Raw genomic sequence first — 22,905 nt, 5'->3', positions numbered from 1 at the left:
TATCCTTGAGCTCCTGGGCTCAAGTAATCCTCCTGCCTCAGCCTCCAAAGTAGCTAGGACTACAGTTGCACCCAGCTAATTTTTGATTTTTATAGAGATGGGATCTCACTATGTTATCCACGCTAGTCTTAAACTCCTGGCCTCAAGCCATCCTCCTACCTCAGCCTCCCAAAACACTGGGATTACAGGTAGGAGTCTCTGTTCCCTGCCAGTATTGCTTATTATTGAATATTCTTTTCTTCACTTTCTTCATGGCTAACACATATGTGGGAACGCATATACTTGATTTGCAGTTTTATTTTAATGTGATTGAGCCCTTGATATATATCTACCAGATAAATTAGAAAAATATGCTTTTTAATAGCTATTCATATTGTTTATGTGAGTAAATTTGATGTTTCATTTTACTCTCTAACGCCTAATAATGCGGGAGCAAAGGTCCCACACAGCCTTTAGCACTGAACTGACTTTGCTTCGTTTTAAGTAATGCATTTGTGAAAGGCATCAAACAGTAACATCTCTGCAGGAATCCTGTAGCTGGCTGTCTCCCTATCCCAGAGAGGACAGAAAGTGCTGAAGAGCTTACAGGCCAGGCTACTTTCTGCCAGCTTTAATACTCCACAAAGAGGGTGGGGAAGAAGGCAGTAAAATTGTGTGTGTGCTTGGGTGTGTGATTTTTTTGTTGTTGTTCAAACCTGTAGCATGTGATGAAGTTATCTGCCACCTTTAAAGGCATATAGGAGACCAGAATTAAATTCCAGATATCCAGATTAACGCCAGAGAGAAATAAGTTTACAGCCTATCTTTTATCTTTAGATAGGCTGGAATATAGCTGAAGTAACCCCTGTCTGGCTTCTCTTTGTTTTCTTATTGTATGTGCCTGCTTATTAGTCAAACACATGTCTCCATTGATTACATAGGACAATAGCTTTGCTTAATTCCATAGTCATACATACCTCAGTTAATTCAGAAATTCTCTGCAGTTGTTACTGATGAAATGTTCTTTGTTAAAATGGTCCCCAAATTAAATGGTCCCCAAAATTAAAATGGTCCCCAAATTAGACACATACAACTTTAAAAATCAGTTCACTTTAAGGAAGAAAATTATTTAATTTCCATGATTATTTTTTTTCTTTCCCCCATCACTTATATGTGACATAAATAGGACAGCAAATTATGCTTTCTACAGAATCTTAAAAGTTCTAAAAGCACAGTTAAAATTTGACTCTAAAACTTTGAACCCTGAAACCTAGAACTGAGTCTTCTCTTGTCATCAGCTCTGCTTTCTGCTTCACCTGAGGTGTTCAGGCATCTCAGCCATCAGAGCTGCTTTGAATCTCACTCCTAAAGCCAAACTAATTCTCAGCTCTACTCTACTTTCTTTCTCATTTGTAATTCTAACCATTTTCTCTGACCAAGTCTGTGTGTTCCCCTTCCATTTATGCCAAGTTATATGTTATGGGGAAGGAAAAAGGTAAAGAAACACTTGCAATGAGGATGGAGTATTTCTAGTAAATGTCTTTCCTGTATGATGGCCCATGAAGTCTTAGAGTCACTGTAGAAATGTGTACTGATTTTATGGATATGAAGCATATTATTTTCACTTATGAAAAAATGAAAAGTAAAAAGGTAAAAATGTGGCTTGCAAAGCCAGAGGTCCTTCGGTGGAAGTAAAACTTCAAAGAATGAAAATATTCTACAATGTATAGATTTTTTTTCCCCAAGAACTTTTCTTAGAAATAAGCTGTAGCACAGAGAGTAATACTGAGTCAATTATGTGAATTTGAGTGAGAAGAAAGCTATTCTACAAAGAGTGATAAAGCTTCTCAGTAGTCCTATTATATTTGGTTAAAGGCCTGGATCATTAGTCACATTTCCAGAGTGCTTGTATTTTACAATGTGGAGGTTTAAGGTACAAAACCCTATTATGTATGTTTTCATGGCTATGTTAAAATTTTAATTTTCTTTCATTGCCAGGCATACAAATTTTATGCAAAGCTAAAAACTGTGACTAGTTTAAGTTAAAATAAATTCTAAAGTTTTCTGGTTTAATATTCAGTTCCGTATGTAGATTTGTATATTAAAGGTCTACAAATGTTGCATTTATTTGCTGTGGGAAATAGACAACTACAACAAACTAGTACAACTTAGTCACCATTTCTAAATTCCTTCAAAGGCTCTAAGTTACTGTATTCTTTTATTTACAAAAGTGTTCTGCTTTAGATTAATAAGGAAAAACAAAACATTTAATCCTGAAGTAAACTGTAAGATTTCAGTTCTAGTGAGAAAAAGAATGAAACTCAGAGTTATTGAATCTGAGCCAAGGTACTTGTTTTATGTTGAAAACTTGTATATGGCATGTTATATCAAAGCCTGTTTGTTGTATGAACATGGAGATTTTTTTGTGACATTAATGCTGTCATATTACTCAGATTTCAAGACAAAAACCTAGAATTAAATAGGAGTTTGGGGTAATAGGACATTATTTCTATTTATTAATTTATAATTGAGTCTGACTTTGCTCTTTTAGCTGCAAAGTGATTTTTTTTTTTTTTCTGAAACTAAAAGATAGTTTTCTTTTGTATTTTAAATAAAGGTTGTATATTATGCTTTCAGAAATTTTTGGCTATTATTTCTCTTCACAGTCTGGTTAGGTTGAGGCTGGCTCTAAGCTTTTTTTGTGGAATGGCATTTTAAACATGCACGATATTTTTTTGCGCATATCTAAGGGAATTTTAGGTTCTTTTTCTCTATAATTAAAGTAATGGAACCTGCATATCTAAGAAAGGATGAAAAATATTTTAGTTTAAAATTATTTTGTTAAAAAATTTTTTTAACATTGGAAGATACGATCATATTATTTTTAAGACTTTTTTACTTAATAGGTCATTAGGATTAGTGTACTTAGTTTTCAGTGTATATGTGTAATAAGTTCTTGGTATAGTTTGTAGGTTTCTTTGCAATGTAGAATGTGAAGTATAATGTATTTTGAGTATTTTAGTTGCCTTTTCTTATGGAAAAACAAAGGTGGAAGATTTAATTATTTGAATAGAAAAAAATTAGGGATTTTATTTAGTAGCAATGTTCAGAAAAACAATAGAATCTTTTTCACAGAACAGAAAAACTCAGTTTGCATAAAAATCACTTAGTTGAGTGGAAATATGTTCCGTTTTAAAGAGATAATTATAAATTTGTGAAAGTTTTTTGAGAAATCTCTGTATTTATTCTTGGGGATACTATTTATCATATTCGTGTAGTAGCAACAAAATATTTCTTCTTGGAATATGGGTCTATTTCTTTTCTTCTCAAAAGAGCATTGATAAAATATCTTTGAACAATCTCGGGATGTTAGCGTATTTTATAGACAGTGTTTATTATAGACAGTGTTTTCTTAATTTGAGAATTGGGCCTTTAAAGCAGTTTATAAACTAAGTTGAAACATAATGGTACTTTTTGTTTGTTTGTTTGAGATAGTCTCGCTCCCTCGCCCAGGCTGGAGTGAAGTCGTGATCTTTTTTTTTTTTTTTTTTTTTTTGAGACGGAGTCTGGCTCTGTCACCCAGGCTATAGTGAGTGGTGCAGTGGCTGGATCTCAGCTCACTGCAAGCTCCTCCTCTCGGGTTTACACCATTCTCCTGCCTAAGCCTCCGGAGTAGCTGGGACTACAGGCGCCCGCCACCTCGTCCGGCTAGTTTTTTTTTTTTTTTTTTTTTTTTTTGGATTTTTTAGTAGAGACGGGGTTTCACCGTGTTAGCCAGGATGGTCTCGATCTCCTGACCTCGTGATCCGCCCGTCTCGGCCCCCCAAAGTGCTGGGATTACAGGCTTGAGCCACCGCGCCTGGCCTGAAGTCGTGATCTTGGCATATTGCAGCCTCAGCCTCCTGGGTTCGAGTGAGTCTCGTGCCTCAGCCTCCTGAGTAGCTGGGACTATAGGCCACCACACCTGGCTAATTTTTTTGTATTTTTGGTAGAGACGGTGTTTCACCACATTGCCCAGGCTAGTCATGAATTTCTGAGCTCAGGCAATTTGCTCACCTCGACCTCCCAAGGTGCTAGGATTACAGGTGTGAGCCACCGGACCCAGCCCATAATAGTACTTTTATAAGTATATGTTATTTAAGTTGTTATTCTAAATCTGAGAGAAATTTGCCATTTTAGACCTAAAAATTGAAACTGTTTATCATTTGGAAGCTTATCTTGAGCTTTGAAGGTAAACCTCCTGAGGAAATTGTACTACCTGTCCTTGACTTTGCTTTCCTATTACAATTTAGTGTCTTTATGTCTTGATTTGTTGAAATGTTTTGGTGGCGCTTTCTGCTAAAGCATGCGTGTGGGGTAGGTAGCTATTTTTAGACTTTGCAGTTTTGAAAGTTAATTTTATACTTATTCTGTTGTTGGCATTTGGTTGGTTATAGAATTCTAGGTTATCTGTATTTTTCTTCATAATTTTGAAGGCATTGCTCCATTGTCTTCAACCTTGAAAAATGCTATTAAGAATTACTTATGGTGGGCCGGGCGCGGTGGCGCAAGCCTGTAATCCCCGCACTTTGGGAGGCCGAGATGGGCGGATCACATGGTCAGGAAAACGAGACCATCCTGGCTAACACGGTGAAACCCTGTCTCTATTTAAAAAATACGAAAAACTAGCTGGGTGAGGTGGCGGGCGCCTGTAGTCCCAGCTACTCGGGAGGCTGAGGCAGGAGAATGGCGTAAACCCGGAAGGCGGAGCTTGCTGTGAGCTGAGATCCGGCCACTGCACTCCAGCCTGGGTGACAGAGCGAGACTCTGTCTCAAAAAAAAAAAAAAGAAAAAAAAAAAAAGAATTATTTATGGTGATATTTATTAATCTTTTGCATATACCTAATTTTGCTTTATTGTTCTTCTGAGGAAACTTTTACAGTTGTCTCTTGGTTGGTCTTATTTCTGAAGGTTCATAATGATGTACCTCATGAGGATCTTTTTTACTTCTTTGTGGTGGGCTTTTGGTAGGCTCTTTAATTTGGAAACATCAAGTTTAGAAAATTTCTTTGATTATGTCTTTGAGAATTTATTCTCTCCCTCCACTCCCATTTTCTTTCTCTGTCTCACTTTTAGTCAGATGTTGTATGTTCTGGATTAACCTCTCATCAACTTTTTTCTTTTTTTTTTTTTTTTTCTTTTTTTTGACGGAATCTTGCTCTGTTACCAGGCTGGCGTGCAGTGGTGCGATCTCGGCGCACTGCAACGTCCATGTCCTGGATTCAAGCAATTCTCCTTCCTCAGCCTCCCGAGTTAGCTGGGATTACAGGCGCCCACCACCTTGCCCGGCTAATTTTTGTATGTTCAGTAGAGACGGGATTTTGCCCTGTTGGCCAGGCTGGTCTTGAACTCCTAACCCCAGGTGGTCTGCCCACCTCAGCCTCCCAAAGTGCTGGGATTACAGGTGTGAGCCACCATGCCTGGCCTTGTCTTACTTTTCATTTTGTCTTTTGGTTCTGCTTGATGGAACTTTTGATTTTTTTTTTTCTTATTTTTCCTGTCCTGTTTCTTGTTGATGCCTAACCATTCCTTTTTCATAGCATCCTGCTCTTATTTCAAAGATGCATTTATCTTTGTCTAGCTTTATGAAATATACATATACTATGTTTATAAATATCTCTAAATAAAAATGTGTTATCTGTTTCTGTATATATAGTTATATATCTAAACTTCATTCTGCTGCCTTTATCATCTCCTTTTTTGTTGAAGTTACTTTTTTTCTGTTGCCGATTTTAGCTCTTTCTTTTTTTAAATAAGATGTGATGCTCTAATACAGATATTGCCTAACTATGACTTGCAGTATCTGGGTTGCAGCCTGTTTTTGTACAGCTCTTGAGCTAAGAATGGCTTTTTAACCTTGTTAAAGTATTAGGGGAACAAAGTAGGCAGAAGAATATGGTACAGAGACTACATATGGACCACAAAGCCTGAAGTATTTACTATCTGATCTTTTATAGAAAATGTTTTCCAATTCCTTTTTTAATGTCTGAGGATTCATTTTTAAGAGATGGCCGCTAAAAGCTGATTGGAAGCTCTGTATATAATTAGGGCTTGGTTAGTTTCACTAAAGAATAATTTGGTAATACTAAAGCCAGCTTTATTTTAGGTAGCCCAAAGTGTCATTGTTTATTGGTCTTTTCCTTGAGGCCTTTCAGTTTCTCTAGAGGAGAATCTCTTTATCTCCTGCCTGGAGTGTACAAACTTGCTACACATGTTTCCAAGATGAATACTACCTTTGAGTGTAGACTTGCACCTGATCATCCTGTTTTTGATGCAGTTGACTAAATCTGTACTCTCCTGTGCCTCAGGTTCAGTTTCTTCAGAGGCAAAAATCTTAGTCTTCTGCTGGAATCAGAGTGGTCTGGCTGCATAGAAAGGCAATCAGTGGAGAGTTGTGAGCCCAGTTGCCACTTACATAGAAGTCAGTGCACACCACATCACTGCCTGTATACTTCTTAATCTTGTACCTCTTAAATTAAATTATCGAATTTTAAAGATTTAAACACAATCAGGAATGGTATCATTATCTGTTTGTATTGTATTGATCCATATGTTTTTGTATACATTCCCGTAGTTTTGGTATTACATGTTAAATATTTAATTCAGTTATCTAGAAAACATTTTGTTGCTGAGAACTAGGAAGACTTAATCTTTGATTTTCAAAATAACCCTGTGAGGTTGTGGATTATGGTGGCGGCATTTTACAAATTAAGAAACTGAGACACAGAGAAATTAATTTTCATGTGGAAGATCACGTAGTTTAGTAAGAATAGAACAAGGATTAAGTCAAACACTCTAGATCTAGAAAATGCTTTCTTTACAACTTGATCACATTATAGTTTAAAATAGTATATTGATTACATGGCAAGTGAATTATATTAATAAGTGATACAATAAATTCAAAAGAGGAAAAGAATGGCCTCAGCTGAGAAGGTAATGGTAAGTATCATGAAAGATGTGGAGCTTTTGTTGAGTCTTGGATTAGGTAGGAGGAGGGGAGAGGGCAGTTCAGATGATAGATTATGATCGAAGACAGTGTAGTGATGACACTCAGGAGATGGTAAGTACACTATTCTGATTAAGGTGAAGATTTGGGGACTATGGAATGAAAACTTGAACATGTGGGTGTGGCTAGATCATAGTATTACATATGGGTTATTGGGAGATGGTGTTCTAATATGGAACTCAATAAATAATTTGGTTTTTAAGATTTATCCAGTATGCAATATGAAGTGAGGATGCAGTGATTATACCATTTTAGGCATTTGTGGTGTGGGACTGTAAAGCATTAGTGATAAGTGCAAGACCATGCTTCATGTCTGGATCAGACTGCATATAATTTTGTTTTCCTTTAGTGTTGACATATTTTGTAATTTCAGTATTCTAGGATAATAAAGTGCAGTGGTAGGTGTAATTTTTGGGAAATTTTATTCTGATGATTTGGTACCACTTTTGGCCAAAGATACTATTTTGTTTTTCAGTGTAAGAAAAGAAGTTGGAAATTGTCTCCTTATAGATTCTAGTAAACATTTTCAGTAAAAATAAAACAGTGTTTTTCAAACCTGGGTTTAAGGCATTTAGGCTATTAAAGATCATCGCTGTATCTTAAAAGCAGTTCAGTTGTGGTTTTGCAGCTTGACTATATTCATCTTTCTTTGTCCTCTTCTAATATGTAAGCTCTTCCTTATAATGCCAAGAAAGAGATGGATGGACCTGTATTGTTTGATAGAGGTTGAACATTACAGTCCGAAATCCAAAATGCTCCAAAATCTGAAACTTTTCCAGTACTGGCATGATACCAGAAGTAGAAAACTTTACACCTGGCCTCAAGTGAGAGATTGCAGTTAAAATGCAGTCAAAATTTTCTTCATGCACAAAATTATTAAATATATTGTATAAAATTACCCTCAGACTGTGTGTATAAGATATATATGAAAGGATTCTTCTGATTATGCGAATGTTTTAATTATTTACTTCTGTCAGGGTGTTCTATTTTGAAAAGATTTTATGTGTTACTGCTAAAAGTACCACATTGACTTAGGTGCTATGTACAGTTTTTTAGAGGCAATATAATCAATTGTTAAGTGCACAGATTCTAGATCCAGACTGTCTAGTTTTAAATCTCAACTTTCTCTAATCTAGCTGTTGATTTTGAGGTTTTTACTTTTACCTCTCCGCCACAGTTGTTTTGTTGTTGTTGTTGTTTGTTTGTTTGTTTTCTGGGACAGAGTTTTACTCTTGTTGCCCAGGCTGGAGTGCAGTGGTGCTATCTCGACTCACTGCAACCTCCATCTCCTGGATTGAAGCAATTTTCCTGCCTCAGCCTCCCGAGTAGCTGGGACTGCAGGCATGTGTGGCACCATGTCTGGCTAATTTTTGTATTTTAGGTAGAGACGGGTTTCGCCATGTTTGCCAGGCTGGTCTCAAACTACTGACTTCAGGCGATCTGCTCACCTAGACTTCCCGAAGTGTTGGGATTACAGGCGTGAGCCACTGCGCCCGGCCCACAGTTTGTTTTGTTTTGTTTTGTTTTGTTTTGTTTTTTTAAGTTTTTAAAAATGTCTGTAAAGTAGCAATAATAATGTGGTTAATGTGAGAATTAAAAGTTAATTGGTATTGCCCGGCACATGGCAAGTACTAAATGATAGCTGTTATTTTCCATGCTTGACATAAAGTTTACGTAAAGATTGCTTTTCTAGGTTTGTTTGCCAAGCACCTTATTTTGTTTGTTTTGCGATTTCAAGGAGAACAATTTGGTGTATAATGGAGATCTGAGTTCCAGCTTTGAGCCATGCACTGATTTAACCTTGATTAAATCAATTTGTGTGTGTGTCGGGGTGGTTCAGATAAGATAATCTCTTCAGCCTATTTTAATAGATGAGCATGTTGAAACTTTGGCTGTGTTTGAATACTCAGTTGGAACTTGTTTTCTCTAAAGATTTTCGCTTAATACTAATGTGAAGTGGTGATCCCAGATATTTAGTTTTCATACTACAGATCAACAATAGCTACTAGTAAAATTCTCAAGTTTTAACTTGTTGAATTATTATGGATGATTCCTGTGTTATGTGTTTAATTATAAATGTAAACTGGTTTAACAGACATGCCTAATAAAGACAGTTCTCTAGAATAACCTCTACCCTGGCTTTTCATGTCACTGAGAACATATTGCATAAAAATCTTGAAATAATCTTCTAGTAAAATTTGAGTGAGATAAACTAGAAGTACATTCCCTAGCTATAACTTAGTATGTGGGTGCTCTTTTCCTTAATTTAAAAATGTTATAAACTCCACTTAGAAATAAATGTTGTAGCCAGATTTTATTGGAATCAAGTCCTATAAAGATCATTGTGTATAGTTCCCATAAAGTTATTGTGATTTTTCCTGAACTTTTCCTTCTGCAGCAAAGTTCTATTTTCATTAACTACACACTATTTTAAAGTAGAAGATGGTGGTGAAAGATCTGTTTGTGTCACCTTTGGATTTTTTTTCTTTGTCAAAGCAATGGCAGTATTGATTGTAACAGAAAATTATCTGGAATTTGGACTTGAAACAGGTAATAGTTTCATACAACTTTAAAAAACAATTTTGCTTTATCTAATGCTAATATTTTTAACCTCAGTATTTAAGTTTTATATCTGATAAATATTTAAAATTAAATTTAAAGTGTATACTCTGTAATGTTCTAAATAATTAACCTTTATTATTCTTAATTAAGATCTTCTGTTTTTGCTTTTGTTTTAGCTAAGTTTTTAATTAATGTGTTTTCCAAAAATACTGTCTCATTTTTTTCCTTACAGTTAAATAAGTTTCTGTAATGCTAAAGTTTACTCACACAGTTAAAGAATTAATGCAAATTTTATGCACACTCATGGAATGTACAAATATCAAAGGGATGTTTTCAAAGCCTGTTCCTGCTAATAACCAAATTTTATTGCGTTATGGCATACTAATTAACACATGAAAGAGCTGAGCTAGTCACTTCAACATTTAAGATGCTCTGTTTTCTAGCATTTTATTTCCACAGAAAGATTCTATATTTCACATCTGTGATAAGAGTAATCTGTTTTTTTTTTTTTTTTTTTCCTACAGGGTTTACAAATTTTTCAGACAGTGCGATGCAGTTTCTTGAAAAGCAAGGTTTAGAATCTCAGTAAGTCTGAAAAATTAAGCATTATTTAAATTTAACATTTTATATTTTTAATAAAGCAGTATTTACTATAGCTGTTTTAAATTAGTAAAGAGTTTTAAGTTGGACTGTCACTTCTAGAAACATCCTTACTCATAATTTTTATGACTATATAAAGTTAGTATCTTTCATAGAATTCTTATATAAATTTGCATTTCTTAAATTCATCTCCCTCAAAAGATTAAATTTTTATCCAAGTTATATGTCAGTTCCTTGTTGAATGTGTAAGTTAGGTTGTTGTGACTGTGACTAAAGAGATGCCTCATTTAGTTTACAGTTCACCAGAATCCATTATAGGTACTTGAATAATAGCAATCTTTTTGTAGAAATTTGCTTTGTTTTACTGTTATTGTTGTTTGTAACATAATTGATTAGAAGAAAGGAAATTCTTCTAAAGCTAATTATAAAAATTTATCAACTTCTTTAAAAATTTTATTTTTAGGAGTCCTGTTTCAAAACTTACTTTCAAATTTTTCCTGGCTATTTTCTGTTCACTCATTGGGGCTTTTTTGACATTTCCTGGATTACGGCTGGCTCAAATGCATCTGGATGCCCTGAATTTGGCAACAGAAAAAATTACACAGTAAGCGGAAAATGTACATAAGCACATGCAGATAAATATATGTTTTCCATCTTAATGAAGGTATAATATTGTAATGTAATCATAAATTATTGTATTGAAAATTAATAAATAACTGATGTCACATTACTTCCTCTTTCAACTATAAGCAAGTTTCTTTTATTTGCTTCTAAATTTTAAGTCTTGTATTTAAAAAGATAGAGCATCAATTACTAAATTTGTCTTACCTGTTAAAATGAAAATCTCAAAATTTATGTTCTTTCTAATTCAAGGGCTTATATTGCAATCTCTACAACTAAACTGAGGCTCCATAGAAATTTCCCTTAAAAAATAAGATCATTTTACTTTAAAATATTGTTTTAAATTTTTGTATGAATCTATTTAAATTAGCTTTTTAATGTAAAATTTTATTTAAAAACATTTTAAAACTTAAAGTTGTATTTAAGAGATGTTTGTTTCTGTGCTCGCTTCGGCAGCACATATACTAAAATTGGAAAGAGATGTTTGTTTCCCTGAAGTTATTGACCTGCTTATTAGACTCTTATTAAAATAATACATTATTTTGGGATTGTTAATACTCTACAATGTTATATGTTGTACATTACTTCTAACTACCAAATTCTATTTTAGTTCTGAAATTCTACGTTAGTTTGGACAAGTCATATTTCATCTTTATATGTAGTTCAAAGCCCATTTACTATATTCTTTGTGGTTGTCACAGATTTTTGTTGTTGTTGTTGATGTAGACATCTTGGCAGAAAGATAGGCTTATATCTACTTCAACTCATATTCAGATCAAAGTTCCCGTCTCATCGTTTTGTTTTGCAGTAGAAGCCCAACTTGAGAATATTTCATTTTGATATATGTATTTATAATCATTAAGTTTCTCTGGGTGATCTTATTTCCTAACATTTCTATTCTTTAAAACCTATTTTTAATGAGGCTGAGTCTTTAGTCTTTGCACATTCTTGTCTCTGTTACCTATGTCATTTCCCTTTAATTTAATTTTGACTGTCTTTTTTTTTAACCTCACTTCCATTTTTCTACATATGCTTTATACGTATGTTTACCTATTGTCACCTTCCACTACACACTCCTTCATCCTTCTTTTTTTTTCCCCCCTTCTTTTACTCAGCGTGCTTTTGGCTACATCCTGCCTTTCTCCCACCACCCATCTCCCTAATGGCTTCCTTTAAGACAAAACCTGGTTCTCCCCCTCCTCCCTACACACACACTTCAGTCCACTAACCCCAGTGTTATGATTTAAATAAGCTGAAAAGGGTGGGTGGAGGGGAGCCCTTCACAAGCTACTGAAACCGCTGTGGGCTGCTCCTTGATACTAGAGTGTTCCCTAGCAACACTGCATACCTAATACTGCTTCTTTCTTCCCCACATCCGATGGTTTACCCAGGCTGTGGGATGAAAGAATCACTTTTGTAAAAACATTTAAAGCATTTAGTGGTGGTTGGGGGTGGAGCGCACATTTTAGTGCCCTTTTTAGTAAAATGTGGCTTCGTTTTAAGATTTTTTCCCTTTGGGGATTTGGGGTTTTATTTTCAGTTATTGCAGCCCCTCATTGTGTTGTAGCACTCTGCCTTGATATAAGGGTGTGGGCAAGCTAGTTCTGTTGTGAGATAACATGACTGGCACAAAGAGCAGCATTCTCTTCACCCCCATGGCCAGGCACTACGACCTGTTTTTATATCAGAGGTTAGAGCGAGAGTTCTGCCTTTCGCTGTCAGGTGTTCATGGCTTCCTGACCCAGCCCTGTTCACTCACACAGATCCCTGTCATTTGCCTGTGTAGTAATACTTTAAAATGTGGTGTTTGTGTGTATGTTGAATCCTCCAGTTTAGCTCTTAAGTGTGGTTGATAATGAAAGCAGTTTATGGTAATAAAATGTGTGAAGAATTTGCCTTTTTTCTAAAATAAGAAAAATGTTCATCAGCCATCTGTCTCTGTAGGGCACAAACTTGGACAATTAACAATGAAGTTATAGTGCAGACCTGAAACCTTTGCTGTATTAGGTATATTGCCTTGACAGGAGTAATGCAAATTTTTTTGATACATATATATATATATGATAGGGAAATTATTTCAAGTGTGTTCATACTCATTCAAAAAGAAATTAAAATGTGGAATCACTTATGATTTTAACAATGGAAATTAAAAATTATACATGATCATTACACATTGAAAAGTTCCTCAGTTGCAGGTTGTTGGAGTAGGTTCCATCTGCCATATGCCTTCTAGTCATATGGACCTGGCTAATCACTATCATTTACTTGTAGATAATAAGGAGACACTTTGTTTCAGTTGCACTAGAAAGTATCAGACAACTCTTCTGTACTGAAAATCCATTAGATTCATTGACTATCTAAAGTTAGAATCATTAAATACCTGCTTATTAAATCAGGAATAAAGTATGGGATTACTAAAGAATACTAGAATAGAAGTGAGGAAATCTGAATTTTAGTCCTGTATTTACCTCTGGCCTGTTATTGCCAAGAGAGCAAGTCATTGAACTTTTCTGCATCTAAATGTTCTCATTTGAAAAATTAAGATAATGACATAATTTCTCACAGGCTCAAGTCAGTGTTAAATCATAATGATAAATATAAAATGATGGTGATAGTAGTACCGTAAGTGGTAGAATATTGCAAATAAGTTCCTACCTCCATTTTAGTAAGACCCAAGCTTCTGTAGTTTATTAGCACATGTTGTTTCTGAATTTTTATATTTATTTCTTACATATTTTCAGAACATTACTTCATATCAACTTCCTGGCACCTTTATTTATGGTTCTGCTCTGGGTAAAACCAATCACCAAAGACTACATTATGAACCCACCACTGGGTAAAGAAAGTATCCCTTTGTAAGTATGGGCATTTGAAGGCTGATTTTTATCACCAAAACTGCTTTACTAAATGTTATTTACTGTATTTGTTTTTCAGTGATAAAATCAGGACACTGTATTTTTCAGACATTAATAGGAATACTAAAAGATGTGTTAGAAAATTGAAGCTACAGAGCATCATTTAACATTTTTGTGATCTTTATTAATGTTAATGATTATTACTTTGCACTAATATTATCTTATACACTGTTTTTTTCTCTTCTTTACGTCCAGTCATCATCATTTTTCTGTTGTCATTGTGCCTATTGTTTAGATACCTTCTGGAGTTCTTTTGTTTTAATTGTGAAAATTATGGAGAAAAAAAGTAGTATAAATGGAAACTCATATACTCAACCCCTATATTTGACAGTTGTTAACATTTTCTATATTTGCTTCATCCATTTTTTATTTTGTTTTTTGATGAAGCATTTTTGAATTAAATTAGAGACGTACCAGTTTTATCCCTTCATACTTTCTTTAGCTTGCACCTCTAAAAAAAAAGGATATTTTCCTATATAACAATAATATCATCGTACCTAACAAAATTATCTAATACTAATACCTTAACATTATTATCTAATACTAGTTTATAGTTCTATAGTTAGGCAACTATATTTTAGCAGAAGATGGTGAGGAAACAAACAGTTTATTAATAGGCGTTAATAACTAGACTTGATATGTTAGCCTTGTAGAACTGTTAAAGTAATAGAAAGTTTCAGACAGAACTTCTTCAAACTCCAGCTCTCCTCCTCACTAAAATCTTTGCTTGAGGCAGATTACTTAACTTCACTGAGCCTCTGTTTCCCCATCTGGAAGACGAAGATAATAGTATCTACCTAACAAGGTTATCATTGAAATAAATGAAAGAACACATGTAACGCAACCAGCTGGAATTAAGTGCTTAATAAATGTTCTTTTCACTGCTTTGCCTCATCAGAATTAAAATAGAAATACTTGACTAGTCATTGACTCTGTAGTGTACCTTTTACATTGTGTACTTCTTTTAGATCCTGGTACCAGTTTTTCTTGGAGTATGTATAAAATCAGTGATGACCATGATAGTTTTTCTTTTTAGACTTAATCCCATTGAACCCGGGAAATAGCCACTGAAACAGTAATGCTTCCCCCATGCCCATACACACTAATTACCTTAATGGTAATTTTGACTTGATAGATTCCTTAAGTATTGAAGAGTAATTCTAAGGATCCTAGGGTTCTAGAAAAATCTCGGAGAAACTGCTAATTCATATCTTTGATACTGAAATATTCCCAATCCTTCCTTGAAATTTGGTCATGGAAACTGGATTTCATACTCCTGTAATTATGTTCTCTGATTTTATATTTGCCTTAGTTAAATTGAAAAAGTAAGGAAACTAGCATTTATGATACACTTATACCAGTTATTATGTGAGATATTGATACTTTACATATTATATCTTTTTATGGTAATTGTGCATATTGTTCTCATCCTATTTGATAAATGAAATAACAGGCTCAGAGGTTAAATAATTTGACTAAGGTTATTCAGCCAAATCGCGTGTACATAAAACACTTGGTAGTTATACCAACATTCACTTCCCACTTCCAGTCTGATTAAATTACATGTGGATTCATTAGTGGTAAATACTTTATTTAATGGAAATGGGAATAAGGAACTTTTCCCTTGTGTGTATATTAAATTATAGGAAAAATGTGGTTTGTACATAAAGACCTGAGGTTCTCTTTCTATGGTTTTACCTCTGCTGTCTTTTATTATTCTTTAATTTGAATTCATAGTTATTAGAGGCAGTTTTTAATTTTTGTTAAAAATCTAAAGTGCATGTGGTAGATTGTGAAAAAATGGCTTCCCATCAAAGAGGGTAGGATGAAGGAAAAATGAAGTGACAGGTTCTTCTTCTGTCACAGACAAATTGATTTGTGGAAAGGTCTTTGTAATCAGAAGCAAAAACTATGGTATAATGTAGTTTCAACCCAGAAATGTATTTGAGTCCATCATGTGTTCTGATAAAGCGTTGAAAAAAAATAAAATATTGGTAAACAGAGTCCATGTGTGCTTATAACCTCATAAAAAGAACACAGCATATACAGGAAAGCTCAGAATGGCATCAGGAATTTAGGGTGATTTCTTCTCCCTGTGCTTTACCTGTGTACTTTAAGCCCCTCCTCATGCTCCTTCTTGAGATACTCTATTAGATCAACTTTTCAGATATTTATGATGATACTGAATAATCTAATTAGAAAGTACTATTTAATGACTATTATATAAACTAAGCAAATAATTTTCTAGTTCACTACCTTCTTCTTCCTTTCATTCACATTACCTGTTATCCTCAAAGGCTGTGAAATAGCTGTCTTCAGGCTGCTCCCAGTTAGTTGTCCTTGTTGCACAACTGGAGGGAGCACAGTATTGTTTATAAGTCCCCAGGAAAGGGTCAAGGCTGTGGGTAGGCTTGTGTCTTATGTACTATTACCCTCACATGATGGCTCCCCAATCTCATTGTTCATTGTAGTGGAAACATGTTGATAAAATGTTATGCCTTTATCTTTCTTAGCCAACAGTGCATTTCCATTGGAATTTTATGTCCATGTCCCCTCATGACTTAATAAAAAGAGAGAGTATATAAAGTAAAGCCTTTGTCCCATCCCCATTTCTTAACTCCATTTCTTAAACAGTTCGAGCAAAATATTACACTTCAAATTTTCCTATATTGTAGTTTTAGTTATGAGGTTTTTTTTTTTTTAATCTTTTCTCATTTGTTCTTCTTTATATGCATCCATTCTACCCTCATGTTCTTACGAATTTCAGGGAGACCCTTCTCAGTTCCAGGTTTTACCTGGCAAATCAGTCTATGCATTACAACAGTCATATTAAGTGCCTGATAGGTACTAGATATAAGACTAGATGCCAAGGGTGGTCTAGTCACTACATTCAAATTACTTGCAATGTAGTTCTTCATCAGAGCAGAAACCCATGGTCTTTTAAAAACATTAAACACCAAAAGGACATCAGAAGTTATCTCTTCTTTCTAAAATTCTTTAAGCAGCCCTCATCAGTGATCTGGTTTCTGAAACGATGTCTTTACGTTATATATTTTCACCTAGAATTCTAACTTTAAGTTTGAGGAATTGCTCAGAACCGAGCCAGCTTCAATACATAGCTAGTTAAATGAATTGTTGTAGAGGAATTTCAGGCATCTGATATCTTCATAATGTATCAGAAGTTTTGTTTTCCAGTGGTCCCAAGAGAAGGCTCAGCAGAGTGAAAGATCCCATCCAAATAGGTATATGATCAGGCAAAGCTGTACCCAGTGATGTTGGGTGATTGACTTGATTAGTCCCACAGGCAATCCCTGCAGTTTTCTTGCTTTCCCCAACTTCTCTTTTCATGTTACAGCCAGTTTTTATCCATGGAGGAGGGTATATAGAGAAAAAGGTCTCATGTATTGCTCTACTTTTGTCTTCTAGATACCTGTTAACTTCCTATACTTTCATAATACATTTATCTAGTTCTGTTATTCAAGTGAAAGTATTATACAGATAAGTCTATGGCAGAGTCAGATTCTTTTGTGTGTCTAACTGTTGCTAAGTATAGACTTCTTATATTTTATATGGTGAGCATTAACATACAACGAGCATGCTAGCATATTGTTGTCTTTGAGAGCACCATATCAACTTTTTGATCTGTAGAATGACAGAAGCCACATTTGATACTCTGCGACTCTGGTTAATAATCCTGCTGTGTGCTTTGCGGTTGGCCATGATGCGTAGTCACCTGCAAGCTTATTTAAATTTAGCCCAAAAATGTGTGGATCAGATGAAGAAAGAAGCAGGGCGAATAAGTACGGTTGAGCTACAGAAAATGGTAAGTTTTATACCCTAGTCAAAATGAAAAATAGCAAAAACTGCACTTTAAGAAAAAAGAAAAATACTGGTTTCCTTTAGTAGATAGTATTTCAACCCGTCTTATTCTTATTGTAAATAAACAAAACAATCTTAAGCTAACAGATATCAAAGAGAACTTTATCTGATTTTGGTGCCATGTGAAGGAAGGGGTCTTAATTCTTCTTGCTGCCTTAAGTGCTTGGTGTCATACAGCGGGTGGTACAAAGCTGTTTTATGCCTAATATTGCTAAATGGGACCCTTCTAATAGATTTGAAAGACGTTATAACATATTGTCCAGACTTTAAGACTTAAAGAGTAGGAAATACCACTTTTAGTGGTTAAATTTATTCATTTTAAATGTACTTGAACATGAAATGTAAGTATTTAATTTATTTAAGGCTTCCACAGAAGAAAAGGACAAGGAATCCATCTGCCACTATAATGGACCAATAACTTGATTGTATCTTTTTTAAGAGAGGTGGTTTTAGCTACCTCCTTTCATTATTATGATTGTTATTTTATTTTTTTGTAGAGACAGCATCTCTCTTTATAGCCCAGGCTTGTCTTGAACTCCTGAGCTCAAGCAGTCCTCCTGCATCACCTCCCAAAGTATTGGGATTACAGGCTGAGCCACCACGCCCAACCAGCTCCAGTTTTTTATTCACCTCCATAGTTAGAGGCATTTATTAAGATTTAGACAACTTTTTTCTGTTTTACCTTTTATATATTTTTATATTTTCCATAGTTTGACTTCAAATATGTTCATGTAGAATGGGGACTTAATTTTTTATTTATGAGGGATTTATGCTCATATGTGACTCTGCCTACTGTTGTTATTTAGTTGGATATTTTAGGTAGATGCCCTTACATTTTGTTTTATCTTTGAAATATGAGTAAATGTATACTATTTGAATCTTAGTCATTATTTTCTCCAATATATATACATCATTTAAGAATTATTTTTAAGGAATCTATTTTAATGTTCTCACATTCTAAAAACTTGTCTTCAAGTTGAGCCTTTCTAGAGTCATTTTGGGGACATTTAGCATTGACATTGCACTTCCTTCTTGTGAAAGGATTATCTCTTAAACATTTTGGTATGACAAGTATATGAAAGTTTAATTCACTCCTAACATGTCAGTTTTATTAGACACTTAAGAATGTTGTTGGTTGCAGGTGGCTCGAGTCTTTTATTATCTTTGTGTCATTGCACTGCAGTATGTGGCGCCTCTGGTAATGCTGCTTCACACAACTCTGCTTTTGAAAACACTAGGTAGGCATGCCCTGGCAACTAGGAAGCATCTTTTACTTTCTACCTATAATTAATAAGGCTTTTTGTCACCAACAAAGAAATGCAACTCTTAAATTTGTTTCTCTTTTTAAAAGCTGTAGAAAGAACCATGGGAAAGTTTTAGCTGTAGAAGGTGATTTATCATTTTCATTTTGAAAACTCAGGCCCATGGTTTTATAACTTTATGCTTTGTCTTCAAGAATTGTTTACTAAAGGTTAAGTCTCAGATTTACCCAGTAACTTTAGTAAGCACTGTTGATCTTAGTTACTTTTGTGTTATAAGAAGATGATTTAAGGTTTTGTTATTGCCTAACGTTTATATTATTACAAGGCAATTATAAATTACATAAATTACAGAATGCTATGGTAAGTTCTAGTTTAGATAACTTACATTGAAAGGGTGAAGATTTCTCAGTACAAAATTCTACAAGTCTCTTCACTAAGCTATCAAGTCCCCATGTGGTGTTATTCAAGAAGTATCTATTACTGCATTAATCATTTCCCCTTTTTTGGATCAGGCAATCAGCCACTGTTAGGGTTTAAGAAACCCAAAGGAACTAAAAGTATTATTTGGCTTCATGGACTTAGTGGGTGTCATAGACCTGATGATAGGTGTAGTTGCCCTGTAAGAATCTATGGAATGGAAAGGGGTAAGTAGTTCAGTTGTAAATTAAGTGACCCATATCCTGTCCACTATAGGAAAGTATATGATGAAAAAAATTTCTGGAAGCTATTAATAGGTTTTCACATTGAAATCATAGATAATTTCTGAGAAAGGAATTTATTTTGATATTCTAGAAGTAGAAAATATTTCTCAGAAGTTATTGAATCTGTCCTTGTCACTCCAATAGAGTTAGCTGATTCATTTCTTATACAATGAGGAAATTGTTTTTGTTATTTTACCCATTTTTAGTGCAATTAATTAAAAGTATATCAGACTTTTTGCTTTTATGTGTAGCTTTACTGATGAAGCCAGATAGTCTCTAGTCATGTTAATTTTTTAGGGATCTAGAAGGATTATTATTTTACTTTATTTTCAACATAAAATGACGTACTATGCCTCTAAACTTATTGTTAATTTCAAATATAGTAAAGATTTTTTTTTTAGTAAAAAGCTTTTTAATTAGTTACTCTTCAAATTGTATTTGTGTCTTCAATTTTCTAGGTAATCACTCCTGGGGTATTTATCCAGAATCTATCTCTACCTTACCAGTGGATAATAGTCTACTCTCCAATTCTGTTTACTCTGAATTACCATCAGCTGAAGGGAAGATGAAGGTAACTGTTACACAAATAACAGTGGCACTGAGCAGCTTAAAAAATATTTTTACTCCTCTTCTTTTTCGAGGACTTCTGTCTTTTCTGACCTGGTGGATTGCTGCTTGCCTCTTTTCTACAAGCCTTTTTGGGCTTTTCTATCACCAGTATCTGACTGTGGCATGAATCTCAGTTAACAAAAAAGCATATCCAAATCACACTTTAAATTCAAATATTTGTGCCCTTATTAAAGGGCTGATGAAAACCAGAAGAAAGCAAATGCAATGGGAAAAAAAAAAAAAAAAAAAAAAAAACATATCAGAATGTCTTGTATTAAATGTTTCCTCTGTATTCTCAGGGTGAATTAATGTTGTAATATTTAAAATTACAAAATAGATTGTTAACTGTTACACTGTGGCATTGGAATTTTAACTCTTTGTATTTACTGGTAGGAGAGGGCTATCTACAAGGGTAATATTTCTGATTACCCTGGTTTACACAAACCTCCAGCAGTCTTTGAAACATCTCACATGACTCTAGTTACTGATTGCTTTTAATGCTATTATGGTACTGTTGATAGTCTTAGTGGCTGCCTATAGAACAATCTTCAAACTGAGCCATGCTTTAGGGGAGGGAAAGGGGCTAAAGTCTCTTCTGTTGGTAATATATTAGTTACTGTTGAAACAATAAAATCCAACAGAAAGGAAGGGATAGCTACTGTATATTACAGTAAAGAAAGCTGCAGTTATTTTAAATTTAATGGAGATGAATATGGTTAAAATATATAACTACTGCTGCTTGAGAATAGCAAGAGTATTGTTTTAAAACATACATATTCTACCCAACTTGAGAGTTCTTTTAAAATGACTGGCCATATGAACATTTGTAATCTTGCCATTAGGTTTGGACCTGCCATATTTTATTTTATTCTACGATCCTAAATAGTTCCTTTTAATAGGCTAAAAATATTTATCAATACTGATCAGACTTTAAAGAAATTACTTTGTAAACCTGCTGACTACCTGTATGTATTGTATATATATTATATATTAAATATATAATATATTGAGATTATAAAAGATGAAAATATTGAATCCTTATAATTTAAGTTGCAGAATGTATGTTAAAAAGTGACTTGAATGAGATGTATTTGTATCTAGAAATTTTATTTCTTTTTGGAATGAGATTAAAATACATTTTGAAAGTTCAGCAGAGTAAGCAATTTATTTGTATTGCCTATATGTGAGTGTATTTAAAGGTTTATGGATGCTTAATAATTTCTCCCAAATTAAAATTCTTTTTCTGTCATTTCTGAAAATCAGAATCTTTCCCTCCCAAATCAGGTCTACAGGTATCATGTATGCCTTGGTTAAATAGGACTCATTTTAAATTTGTAGTTTCTAGAATAAGAAATATTTTTGTTTTACTGGCCAAAGTTGAGATAATTTGAATGAAACATTCAAGGGAAATGAAAAAAAAAAAAAAACTCTTTTTGATTCTTTTTACATCTAAAGTTTAAAATGAAGGGTCAAGATTGTAAAATGTATGAGAGATAAACAAAGGTAGTTTTTTTCTCTTCTTAAATAAATGAATAAATACTTTTCCATATAACTCTTAGGTGGCTGTCTTTATGTTTCAGTGCTGTTACCACTGTTGAAAGCAAGTTCGAAACTCTTCTTTTGGAATAACTTTCAGGGCTTAAAGTTCACATTCATTTGAAAATTTTAATATAGCAAATTCCTGTCTTTGGGTGTAGATTTAAATATTTTGAAAATAGCCATGTTTTAAAAGAAAAGGAATGCGTATACACTGCTGGGGATGTAAATTACTTCCACTCCTATGGAAAACAGTATGGAGATTTCTCAAAGAACTAAAAATAGAACTACCACTTGACTGAGCAGTTTCAGTACTAAATATCAGTCCAAATGACAGGGAATCATTTTATCAAAAAGAGACCTGCACTTATCTGTTATTGAAGCAGTATTCACAGTAGCAAAGTCATGGGGTCAACCTAAGTGGCCATCAATGGTTGATTGGATAAAGAATATGTGGTATGTATGCACCATAGAATACCATGCAGCCGTAAAAAAAGAATGAAATCATGTTCTTTGCAGCAACATGAATGAAGCCGGAGGCCATTGTCGTAAGTGAACTAACTCAGAAACAGAAAATGAAATACCAGATGTTCTTTTATAAGCGGGAGCTGAACAATGAGTACTCATGGACATAAAAATGGAAATAATAGACACTAGGGATTCCAAAAGAGGGAAGTGGGAAGGAGACAAGGGTTGAAACACTACCTGTTGGATACTATGTTCACTATTTGATTATGGGTTCACTAGAAGTCCAAACCTCAGCATTGTGCAATACACCCATATAGCAAACCTGCACATGTATGCCCTGAAACTAAAATAAAACATTTAAAAAATTGAGTAATAAGTACTTAAACTGGATAAAACTCTTTGAAATGAATTGTGAAGATATCCTAATGACGCTTCATGTGTATTTCCAAAGAAAGCATTTCAAATGTATTTTGAGATATATCAGCATCATCAAAATGTGTTTGTTTTGTAGTAAGATGACACCAAAATTTAACATTTGTTTCTGAAAGTTCTCACATGTTGGTTTAGAAAAGAATCTCACCTGGTATTTATAATCATCCTTACCAAAGAGCTACATTTTAAAAAGTAAAATTGAAGTTATTCTTTTGAGTTTCAAAGATTGTACAGTGGAATAATATGGGGTAAAAGACATAGAATTCATTATTGGATGGAATAATATGTATTCCTAA

The 22,905-nt window shown here is 34.1% G+C and overlaps 1 protein-coding gene across 12 annotated transcripts in view; it reads left to right on the top strand.

Moving 5' to 3' along the window:
• Positions 1 to 21,323, top strand: part of TMEM161B (transmembrane protein 161B) — a 73,905-nt gene extending 52,582 nt beyond the window's left edge. For 7 of the 12 annotated variants that reach the window (XM_023215018.2, XM_023215014.2, XM_023215017.2 and 4 more), the window contains 7 exons: positions 9,423 to 9,574; positions 10,111 to 10,171; positions 10,650 to 10,790; positions 13,549 to 13,662; positions 17,371 to 17,545; positions 18,743 to 18,839; positions 20,023 to 21,323. In XM_023215018.2, the coding sequence (XP_023070786.1) occupies positions 9,423 to 9,574; positions 10,111 to 10,171; positions 10,650 to 10,790; positions 13,549 to 13,662; positions 17,371 to 17,545; positions 18,743 to 18,839; positions 20,023 to 20,300 (1,018 nt within the window). In that variant the 3' untranslated portion in view covers positions 20,301 to 21,323. The remainder of the gene's footprint in view (positions 1 to 9,422; positions 9,575 to 10,110; positions 10,172 to 10,649; positions 10,791 to 13,548; positions 13,663 to 17,370; positions 17,546 to 18,742; positions 18,840 to 20,022) is intronic. The other 5 variants (XM_023215024.2, XM_023215023.2, XM_023215022.1 and 2 more) reach the window with 2 other exon arrangements.
• Positions 21,324 to 22,905: the final 1,582 nt, after the last annotated feature.

This window comes from Piliocolobus tephrosceles, chromosome 4 (genome assembly GCF_002776525.5).
Source record: "Piliocolobus tephrosceles isolate RC106 chromosome 4, ASM277652v3, whole genome shotgun sequence".
Lineage (NCBI taxonomy): Eukaryota > Metazoa > Chordata > Mammalia > Primates > Cercopithecidae > Piliocolobus > Piliocolobus tephrosceles.
The sequence above is the reverse complement of the archived record's forward strand: the minus strand, read 5'-3'. Positions and strand labels throughout refer to the sequence as shown.